This window comes from Oratosquilla oratoria, chromosome 6 (genome assembly GCF_046742065.1).
Source record: "Oratosquilla oratoria isolate Oo_2021 chromosome 6, ASM4674206v1, whole genome shotgun sequence".
Lineage (NCBI taxonomy): Eukaryota > Metazoa > Arthropoda > Malacostraca > Stomatopoda > Squillidae > Oratosquilla > Oratosquilla oratoria.
In genome coordinates this window covers 79,945,188-79,957,004 of record NC_134782.1, presented here as the reverse complement: position 1 = coordinate 79,957,004, position 11,817 = coordinate 79,945,188, and the positions used below count along the sequence as shown (strand labels likewise).

The 11,817-nt window shown below is 36.6% G+C and overlaps 1 protein-coding gene across 4 annotated transcripts in view; it reads right to left on the bottom strand.

Moving 5' to 3' along the window:
• Window positions 1-9,216: 9,216 nt before the first annotated feature.
• The window catches only part of sel (canopy family protein seele), a 130,726-nt gene continuing 128,125 nt past the window's right edge, over window positions 9,217-11,817 (bottom strand). For all 4 annotated transcript variants that reach the window (XM_076187403.1, XM_076187401.1, XM_076187402.1 and 1 more), the window contains one exon: window positions 9,217-10,041. In XM_076187403.1, the coding sequence (XP_076043518.1) occupies window positions 9,718-10,041 (324 nt within the window). In that variant the 3' untranslated portion in view covers window positions 9,217-9,717. The remainder of the gene's footprint in view (window positions 10,042-11,817) is intronic.

The following is an 11,817-nucleotide window of genomic DNA, read 5'->3' as shown; positions in this document are numbered from 1 at the left end:
CCATTGCTTTCTTTGTATCCTAACATTTTATATTTGACAAGTATATCAAAACTAGAAACCTAACATTGTATATAGGACAAATTTATCAACTATTGACTTATTCAATACAGTACAAGTTAATATAAACTTTTATAGTGAAATAAAAATATATTTTCAAGGCACTGTTATGCTTTGAAATGCCAGTTTTAGCCGAATTTAACAGGTATTATTGTATGAGGTTAGTGGACACCAGGGTTGGCGATTTTTTTTTTTTTTTTTTTTTTTTTTTTTTTTTTGTAAAAAAAAATGGATTTTTTTTTTTATTTAAATCAGATTTATTTGATTTCAATAGATTTTTTTATAGATTTTAGACATTGTGGGATTGCTATCTGATATGCGATCTAGGAGCAGTGTTATATAGACTTGCCACAAGTATACAAGGAACGGTATAAGCCGTATGTGAGGACGGTATGCTCAGATTCACTCGATTCCTCCAAGACTTTTCTCATCTTGGTGACATCTGCTGCATTGTCTGTCACAACACTTCCAATGTGACAACCAAAATCTTGTTCAGTCTTCTTGATCAAATTTTGTACAAGTTGTAGAAGATATTCAACAGTGTGAGGTTTCCCTGATGTGTCTATTGTGTCAACTAAATAAATCTGACCAGTGGATGTTCTTAGAGTGACACATATTATGGGCTTATTATGGATGTTAGACCACCCATCAATTGAAAGACATCATCAGGTCATCTGCACACTTTTTATATTCCTCTTCATACACAATATCTTTTCTGGATGGAGGAATATAACCTGGCCTCAGGTTCTGAATCATCTTGAGATTTTGAGGATGCTGAACAAGACGAAATGGTGAATTTGTAGCAAATATAATTCTTGCAACTTTTTTGTCGATATTTTCCTTTTGAGAGGCTGAAGTTTTTATGATAAATCTGTCCAGAGCTATTGATGACTTTCTTTTAGATGAAAATGATTAAGCAGAAGTGGCGCCTGGGGAGGATTCTGATAGTGACCTTTTTAATGGTGGAGTCAGGTTTGCAGATAATTTAAGTGGAGCCGATGATGAAGGGATTGAAGCTGTCGATACAGATCCTGAAATGGAAACAGAAAATTTTAGCATATTGCATAATTTATAGATTTATAAATAAATGAATGAATACAGTGTGATTTAGGCTACTTTTGAGTACAGTAGTTACTTTTTTAGATAATGATAATATTCACACAAGCCACTAAATTATTTGGAAATAATTAAACATGATATGAAATAGGTGGGCTTGGAATTCAGCCCACACAGGATTCAGTCCACTTTTGAATTCACTAAAAATAATGGGTTACTTGGGTTAGGTTAGGCTAAATGCCTTTAGGCTGAATCCCATGTGGGCTGAATTTCAATGGAACCTATGAAATATATTACACAATGTTGAATGAAATGAATAACAATCATCTAGGCCCCAAAGTTGAGTGAATACAGTATATTATAGTGATATAGTCATTACCCAAATTTAGAAGTAATGAAGTTGAAGTATCATCTTTTTCGGCCTTCACATTTTTATTGCACATGCTCTCCATTGTTCACCAAATTTATATAGTTGCGTATGAAAAGGAGAAATACACACAATATAAGTAAAATTATTTACCTGGGTCATCAATTTCTTCTGTATGCTGTGGCTGACCTTGGCATTTATCTCTCTGAGATTTTAATCTTGACACAATGCCCTGTAGTTTCTGGCTGCAGTCTTTGCATTTAGCTCGGTACCCTTTGCCAGAAGTTGTTGGTAGTTTTTCAAAATAATTCCAGACAGGATAATTTTTTTCTGCCTGAAGGAACCACTCTGCCAGGTCCCGAAGACATCCTTCCTGGTTGATTCCAAAGCAGCAACTGACTCAGTGAGAAGCTGCTTACCTAGAACAAGTTTCAACAAGAATCTTGTTGAAACTTGTTGTGGGCTGCACAGTGATACATACTAAATGTAGACTTATACCGTTCCTTGTATACTTGTGGCAAGTCTATATAACACTGTTCCTTATATTGATATGCTAAAAATGTCCTTTAGCGATCAGATCGCATATCAGATAGCAATCCCACAATATTTAAAATCTATAAAGAAATCTATTGAAATCAAATCTGATTTAGATAAAAATAAGATTTTTTATATTTTTAAAAAGAAAAGAAAAAATCGCCAACCCAGGTGTCCACTAACCTCATACAATAATACCTGCTAAGCTAAAATTGGCATTTCAAAGCATAACTGTGCCTTAAAAATAATTTCTTATTTCATTATAAAAGTTTATATTAACTTATACTGCAATGAATAAGTCAATAGATATATTTGTCCTATATACAATGTTAGGTTTCTGGATTTGATATATTTGTCCAATATAAAATGTTAGGTTACAAAGAAAGCAATGGCCTCCGCTAGCGGACCCAGGTATCTGGGTGCGCACGTCCTGTTTAATAGTAGTCCTTGATATATATATATATATATATATATATATATATATATATATATACATATATATACAGTATATATATACACTCATACCTCGATTTAACGGACCTCACTTTAACGGATTTCGGATGCAACGGACAAAACCTGTAGCTTCCGGAGCGACCGGACGTGGTCCGATGTTTCCGCAGTTGACCGCCAGATGACCCATGGTCGCTTTGTTTACAACTGTGTCGGAACACGTGGACCTGTTTGGTCCGTGTTTTTCGACCTTTTTGGGCCTGTTTTATGTGTTGTTTGTGAAATAATTCAACAGTTTTTTTTTTAAACCATGGCACCTGTACATCCTGTAGAAAAGAGTCAATTTAACAGTATCACAGAAGCTTGAGTTGATTAAAAGTTGAAAAGTGGAGTGTCGGTGAAGCAGGTGTGTGATGAATATGGAGTAAAGATGCAAACTGTGTCTGAGATTCGTAAACAAAAGGAATAACCTACCCAATATTCGCTAAGTATTCGGTTGATGAAAATTTTAGACTTTGTACTCTTGGGATGAAAATTTTGGGCCAGATCCCAGGTATTTAGACTAACAGATTGGATAGTGTGCTTAAGTAAAAGTACCGTACTGTATTCATTCCTCATTTTTTCGTAACGTAATCGTTGAAATACAGTAGTATCGGAAACTTCGGACAATCGGGTATATCGGACCGGTGTTTCCCCCTTTTAGTCCGTTAAATCGAGGCATGAGTGTGTGTATATATATATATATATATATATATACACAGTATACATTTATATGTATATACATATATATACATATATATATATATATATATACAGTATACATTTATATGTATTACATGTATATATATATATATATATATATATACAGTATACATTTATATATATGTATATATATATATATATATATATATACACAGTATCAAATCAAATCAGCCATCCTGAGTCCACTGCTGAACAAAGGCCTCCTTCATAGCATTCCATGATTCACACGACCGTGCCACCCTCTGCCACGTCTCTCCCGCAAACCTCTCGATCTCGTCTCTCCTTCTGTCTGGTCTCCCTCTTCCACGCTTCCTATCTCGCGGCGTTCATTCAGTAACACACTTGCTCCATCGCTCATCAGTCGTTCGCACCAACTTACCTGCCCAATTCCACTTCCTCTCTTTTACTGCTTCCACAATATCTTTCACTCTAGTCTGCTCTCTCACCCAACTTGCTCTTTTTCGGTCTCTCAGTGTTATTCCCATCATTGATCTTTCCATTCTCCTCTGTGCAGTCCTTAGTTTTGTTTCCATCTCCCTCGTCAGCTACCAAGTCTCACATCCGTAGATTATTGCTGGTAGAATGCATTGGTTGTAAACTTTACGTTTCAAACATAAAGGTAGGGAGCCTCTCAGGATTTTACTATATTTACCAAACATTTTCCAACCAATTGTGATGCGTCTTTTTATCTCATCATGATCTTTCGTCACCTTTACCATCTGACCTAAATAATTATACTCTTCAACTTCAAGATTCTCATCATCAATTACAATCTCTTTACTTTGGACTTTCGTGTTGAACATTACTTTGGTTTTACTCTTATTCATTGTTAAACCTATTTTGATACTTTCTTTGTTTAGATCGCTCAGCATATCTTGCAAGTGGTCTGCTCTTTCTGAAATAAGAATGATGTCATCTGCAAATCTTAGGTGGTTCAAATATTCGCCATTAATCTTCAAACCTTTCTTTTCCCAACTCAATCTTCTGAAAATATCTTCTAAACAAGCTGTAAATAGTTTGGGTGAAATTGTATCACCTTGCCGTACTCCTTTCTCGATTTTGATCTTTTCTGTGTCTTTATGTAGTCGAACTATAGCGGTACCTTTCGAATAAATCTTTTCTAAAACTCTTACGATCTGTTCGTTTGTACCTATCCGAGAGTTGACACCTTGACGTGGTGGATAGGCTTAAGAATCTTCATGATTACAAAAACTATGTCGATAGAGAGGAAATCTCTGCAGGGTCACCCATATCGAACAGGTTTTGTAGGAAAGATCAGACAAAGAGCAGCTCAAACACACAGTTGTAGGACTCACTGCTAACTGACACGTCCCTGATGGCAAACAGGGAAATTCCTCATAGATATATGGGGTACCGTCATAATGACGGCGTGGACCATTGGGCACCCTATAGTAATAGGGCTTCACCGAATATAATGAATAAGGTGACACCAGAGAAATATCTCACCAGAAACCAGTTGGCAAGGAGGTGAGATTACTGCCAACCCCCTTTCATAGCCAACATGAATATGAATAGCACAATCAAAAGAAAACCGGGCGTTCCTGTTGGATCATCGTCACCTAAAGGTCCAACACCATTGCCTCGTGTGCTTACGGGCAGTGTGCCACCGAATGTGAGTAAGCACTGTCCAAGCAGATCCAAGTCTTGGACATTAAAGAACATGAAGAAAATGAAGATCTATACTTACAATGTAAGAAGTCTCTCAGGAGACCACAGACTGGAGAGTTTAATGGAAGAACTAGACAACATCAATTGGGACATCGTAGGACTGAGCGAAGTCCGAAGAACGGAAGAAAAGCTGGTACAATTACAAGATGGTCACCACCTGTTCTACTATAGAGGTAAGGACAAAGATCTAGTGGAGTAGGATTCTTGATCAACCGAGAGGTTGCGGGTAACGTAATCAAATTCAGTAGTTTATCGGACAGGGTAGCTTGGATTGTGATTAGGCTTTGTAAAAGGTACACTCTAAAAATAGTTCAGGTCTATGCACCAACTTCACAGAGTTCAGACGAGGAAATTGAGTCCTTCTATGATGATTTAAGCCAAGTAATGGATCAAGAAAAAAGTAAGTACACTTTGGTAATAGGAGACTTTAATGCTAAAGTAGGGAAGAAGATGGGAGATGAGACGTGCATTGGGAAGTTTGGAGTAGGTGAAAGAAATGACAGAGGCGAGATGTTAGTCAATTTTGCAGAGAACTACAATATGGGGATAATGAACACTTTCTTTCAAAAGCGTGTAGGTCGTAAATGGACGTGGAGAAGTCCAAATGGAACAACAAAAAACGAAATAGACTTCATATTAGGAGATGAGAGCAAAAGCGTTAGCAATGTTATGGTGATAAATAAAGTCAACATAGGGAGTGACCATAGAATGGTAGGATGCACAGCTAAATTCAACTTCAGAGCCGAGAGAAATAAACTAGTTTTAAAAAGGAATAAGCCTTGCAAAGGTTAAGGATAATAAAAAAAATTCAGTTAGAAATTAAAAATAGATTCGAAGCTCTAAGAACTAACGAGGAAAGCGTGGAAGATATCAATGTGAATTTAGTGAATATCATTAAGGAATCAGCAGAGAAAGTAGGAAGTACAAAAAACATTAGAGAAAACAAATACTCCAAAACTACAAATGACCTAATTAAAAGAAGAAGGAACATGCAGATTAAAAGCAGTAGAGACGAAATAGAAAGAGTAGAACTAAACAAGCTTATCAACAAAAGGCAAAGATTAGAGAAAAGAAAGAGAAACATGGACGAAATAGAAGAAACTATTCGGAAAGGTAAAAGTATTAAAGTGACCGAGCGTAAACATGCTTTAGGAAGACAGCAAATGATATGTTTGAAAGATAGAAATGGAGAAATAATTAGATGTAGACACAAAATGGTAAAAATAGAAGAATTTTACCAAGAGCTTTACTCTTCGAAGGCCGTAGTTGAGTCAGTAAATTCATGTGTAGACGCTAGTAGTGTACCAGACATTACAAAGGAAGTAGAATTTGCTCTAAAAACTATGAAAAGAGGAAAAGCACCTGGGGAAGATGGTATATCAATAGATCTATTGAAAGACGCTGGTAAATTAGTTCATATTAAATTAGCCGAGTTGTACACCCAGTGCTTACGTCAAGAAAGTGTTCCGAATGCGTGGTGCAATGCTATAGTGATTTTGCTTCATAAAAAAGGAGACCAGAAGGACCTTAGTAACTATCGACCGATTAGCTTGCTATCAAACGTATATAAAGTATTCTCCAAGATCCTCACAAATAGACTGAGTCAAGTTTTAGATGGAAACCAACCGAGAGAACAGGCAGGCTTTAGAAGCGGATATTCAACTCTAGACCATTTGCAGGCGATAAACCAACTAATCGAGAAAACGACAGAATATAATATACCTCTGTGTTTAGCTTTTGTAGATTACGAGAAGGCCTTTGATTCAGTAGAACAAATAGCAATATGCAGTATACATTTATATATATGTATATCTATATATCTATATATATATATGTATATATATACAGTATACATTTATATATATTATATATATATATGTATATACATATACTGTATATATATATATATATATATACATATACTGTATATATATATACATATACTGTATATATATATATATATACATACTGTATATATATATATATATATATATATATATACATATACTGTATATATATATATACATATACTGTATATATATATATACATATACTGTATATATATATATATATATACATATACTGTATATATATATATATATATATATACATATACTGTATATCTATATATATATATATACATATACTGTGTGTGTATATATATATATATATATATATATATATATATATATATATATATATACTGTATATATATATATACATATACTGTATATATATATATATATATATACATATACTGTGTGTGTATATATATATATATATATATACATATACTGTGTGTGTATATATATATATATATATATATATATATAAAACCACCATTGACATACTTCCCTTCATTCCAACTGAAGATGCAGAACGATCTGCGAAACGTCTTGGATTTATTCTGTGTTTTGTTCATTTTCATTTATTTTGTGTGTAAAATAGACTTCTGTGTTAATATAAGTTCCCAATGTCAATTGGATATTTGCTTCTTCCCCTCTCTTTTCCTCAGAAATCTACTTTCCGAAAGCTAGAAAGCTTACGAAAGAAATTAATCTCTAATGAATTTGCTGTCGTTTTCAATAGAATATGCTTGAAAGAGAATCTCCTGCCACGCTTCACGAATATACATATATATATTATATGATAATATATATATATATGATAATATATATATTATATGATAATATATATTATAATATATATATATATGATAATATATATATATATATCCCCTAACAATTTCCCTGGAGTCTGAATGCAAACACTGAGCTGGTCGCTGTATCTCTTCTGTCTACCATGACTCAGTCCTATACTCCTGTCTATCCCATTGTTTTCTTCCAAGAATACCCGTTTATTTTCTCTTGGTCTTTCTCCTTGATCCATCAATGCATTTCTGTCAGTACAATACACCTGTCTACATACCTTCTTCGCTGTTTTCATCCTTGGTTGTTTCTGTTCTCGATTGCCCTGTCTTCCGAGTTGTTCTTAAATTTTACATACCCACCCATAATAGAACACACACAATTAACTTGTGCACACTCACCACACTATGAAGTCAGACAACGAAAGACTCAATCTTGTGTACACACGTTTCAATACAATTTGGCAGCATTGCCCAGGATGTGTGTGCACTGTTTCCAGATACAGGTACTATTTTTGGAGCCTCACAATTGTAATTTAAATAATAACAACAACAATAATAATAATCATAATAATAATAATAATATAAATAACTGATATTAATGATAATGGATAGGAGGTAAAGGGAACACGGGCTGAGGGAAATACTTTTATTCCTGACTAGTTTCGCCTGAGTGGCTTCTTCAGAGGAACATAGTTTGAAGTCAAGTTGGTCAATATATATATGGCATAAGAAGGAACATGGCAAAGTGTCAGGTTGGTCCCCCACTCGACCTCATCTATCAGTGAGACGGGCTATCGCAGCGGGTGGTTATCCGCCTGTTGGTATTCGCGTGGCTGAAATGTCCGTCTGGATCAGGGGCTCTGTGTTTATTGTTCATGACGACAAAGTGTGCTGCTGCTTTAGCCCATATTAAATCCCCAGTCCTCTTATTAATGTTATCATGGATGTTGATAAAAACGGACTCCATCGCCTTTCTTGCCGTGTAATGTTATCCATGAGAGGCGATGGAAGAGAGGTGGAGAGAAGGGGAAGAGAGGTGGAGAGAGAGGAAGAGAGGTGGAGAGAGGGGAAGAGAGGTAGAGAGGGGGGAAAATGGGAGAGGGAAAGAGGTAGAGAGGGGGAAAAGAGGGAGAGGGGAAGAGAGGGAGAGAGAAGGGCAGAGAGGGCAAGGGGAAGAGGCAGGAAGAGAGGGAGAGAAGGGGTGGAAGGAGAGAGAGGGTGGAGGGAGAGAGAGAAGGGAAAGAGAAAGAGGAAGACAGAAAGTGGAGGAGAGAGTGGAAGAAAGATGGCGAGTGGAAGAGAGAGAGAGAGTGGAAGAGAGAGAGAGAGTGGAAGAGAGAGAGAGAGTGGAAGAGAGAGAGAGAGTGGAAGAGAGAGAGAGAGTGGAAGAGAGAGAGAGAGTGGAAGAGAGAGAGAGGGAGAGTGGAAGAGAGAAAGAGGGAGAGTGGAAGAGATTGGAAGTGAGGAAGAAAGTGGAAGAGAGGAGAGAGAATGGAAGAGAGAGGAAGAGAGGAGAGAATGGAATAGAGTGGAAGAAACAAGGAGTTGCAGAGAGAAGAGAGAGAGAGAATGGGGGTAAAAGGGGACTGAGAAAAAGAGTGGTAATTGGAGAGGGGGGTAAGAATGAAGGAAAATTTCATTAAATGAAACATTTTTCTTTCTTTATATTTTTATTGACAAAGTCTACTATTGCACTGTGCAACTACACTGCTTTTCAAAAAAACTGCACTCATCAAGTCAAGTGAATTTGTGAAGACCTTCTTACTGCTATGAGAAAAATATCTCGGTGACACATGTGCAGATCTTTCATATATAATCTTAAGTTATTGGAACAACAGTCAACAGTATCAAATAATAGCTTTTCTGGAATGATAGAAATATCACAATTCAACAATCTAATAAATAATGTTTTCTTTTCTTATTCCAACATCTGTTGTTACCTACTCTGAGAGTTGACTGAGCATGAACACTTTTGCCAGGGCTTGAGGTTTAAGACTAATAAATATGATTTAGTAAAAAAAACTTCAACAGGCATTTCATGGGTACACTGACATAAAACAGTCATTTGTTCATTTCATCAACAAAGTGAAAAATACAAAAACAATGTCCATGGTATAACAAGATCTAATCACTTTTAATATCTGTTCCTTTGTCACAACTCTTCTTTTTGTTCACTACATAAATCTGCCATTTCATTACATAATACTTTCTGAAGGTCTTTCTTTCCAATCTCTGGGTTTTCCCCATACAATGCAGTTATATCCTCCTCATACTCTTCCACCATCCCATTACAGTAAAACTCTAGGCTTCTGTTGAGTTCTGAATCCTGTTTTAGTTCATAATCACCAAAGTTGGGGTTCATGGCTCCATTAATTACAAGTTGCATTACAGTAAGACGACCAGTGGTCTTGTGCACTGCTTGGGCATAGTCATCAAACCTCTTGCATACAGTCTCCAAAACTTCCACCATATGTAACTGTTGAGAAAAATGGTAAATAAAAATTACAAAACAATCTGTATGAAATGGGTGTGGGCTTTGACTCTGTCACCCACTTTATATGGGGAAAAGAGCCTTTGGTGTATTCATATTCACCATATTAGAGCATTGACTGTGTGATAACATGATCTAGTACTTTAAGGAGTTTTTATGTGCCTTGACTGACCAGAGACCCATCCATATTAACACAAATTCTATTCATGAAGGAATGACAAGATGCTTTTGTACTAATGTACATCATATAGTGTCCCCTTAACCACCATTACCTTTTCTAAGACAACCTGTTAAGTGTAATTGGTATAGTGTATGGGATGTTAATTGGGATGATTAGGAGGAGAATTGAGGAAAAAGCAGCATGGGTTTAGGAAAAGATGAGGGTGCATAGACAGAAAATTTTGTAGTAAGACATGAGAAGTATTTGAAAAGGGTAAGGAGGTCTTTTGGTCCTTCACAGACTTGGACAAAGGATATGACAGGTTTGACAAAGGTTGGTATGTGTAGCACATGTATGAGATAGGGGAAAATCTGCTGGAGGGTGCAGTCAAAAGTTTTTATGGGAATACAAGAGCCTATGTGAGAGTACGGAATGGAGCCAGTGGTACAAGATGATGGTGGCCCTATGCCACAGTTGTGTAACATCTCCATGGTTGTTCAATGTGCATACAGATGAAGTGGCGAGGGAAGTAAACACAAGTGTTAGGTATGGGTTTGGAGCTGGTGAGAGGGGTGGTGGGAAGTAAACCAGGTGTTGTCTGTAAATGACCCTGAGCTTGTAGCCAAGTTGGAGTATAGATTGAACCAATTAATAATAGAGTTCGGGAGGGTATATGAGAGGAGGATCCTGAAAATAAGTGTGGGCAAAAGTTAAGAGATGAGATGATGATGTTGTCGCTCTAGATCATCTGGCCAAGCAGTCCCATATCCCTGAGGAATGCCATGGCTGTAGTGGGGGTTTTCCCACAAATTCCTTATTGAGTACATATTATGTTGTTGGTGTGTATGATTGTGTACTACACAGCCTTCCATGATGTGTTGTAGTTATCCAGAAGGACTGGATGGTGGCCACACTGCAGCCTGGCCAGGTAGACTCTGTCCTCTTGGGGGAGAGAGGATTCAGAAGGATGGATATCAGGAGGTCTGGCAAGCAGCAATGTGTTGCCTTTCAAGCAATGTGTTGCCTTTCAGTTTTTTTGATAGAGCAGTGAGCAATATAATTATGGATATGCTTCTGGGGGGTAGGTGTCAAGTAGTTGTGGAGGAAGAGAAGAGCATTTGTGTGTGATACAAGTATTTGGGGGTTTTGAAGTTTCATCAAAAGTGAAGAGATGTTGATGGTGGAGATGGGCTAGAAGAACTGAAAGTGTGATAAGCTGGAAGAAGTAGAGAGCTTTACATATTTGGGGTCACATGTATCAGGGAATGGAGGAGTTAAGGTTGAAAGGAATTATAATGCAAGGAAAGCAAGTAAATGTCTGGGGAAAATTAAAACTGTCATGAGAAATATGTATCTAGAGATGAACACAAAAATACTGTATGTGGGAGCGATTGTGCCCATGGCAATGTATAGAACAGACACTTGTAATTTTAAGGAGGCAGAAAGGAAGTGTTAATATGTTTGTGATGAAGTGTTTAAGAAGTGTAGTGGGTACTCCACGGATGGAGTGAGACATGTGTAGGTGAGGGGGTCAGCAGGAATGAAAACATCACTTGCAGACAGGGTTGATAGAAATTCTGACAGTTTGGGTATGTGGAAAA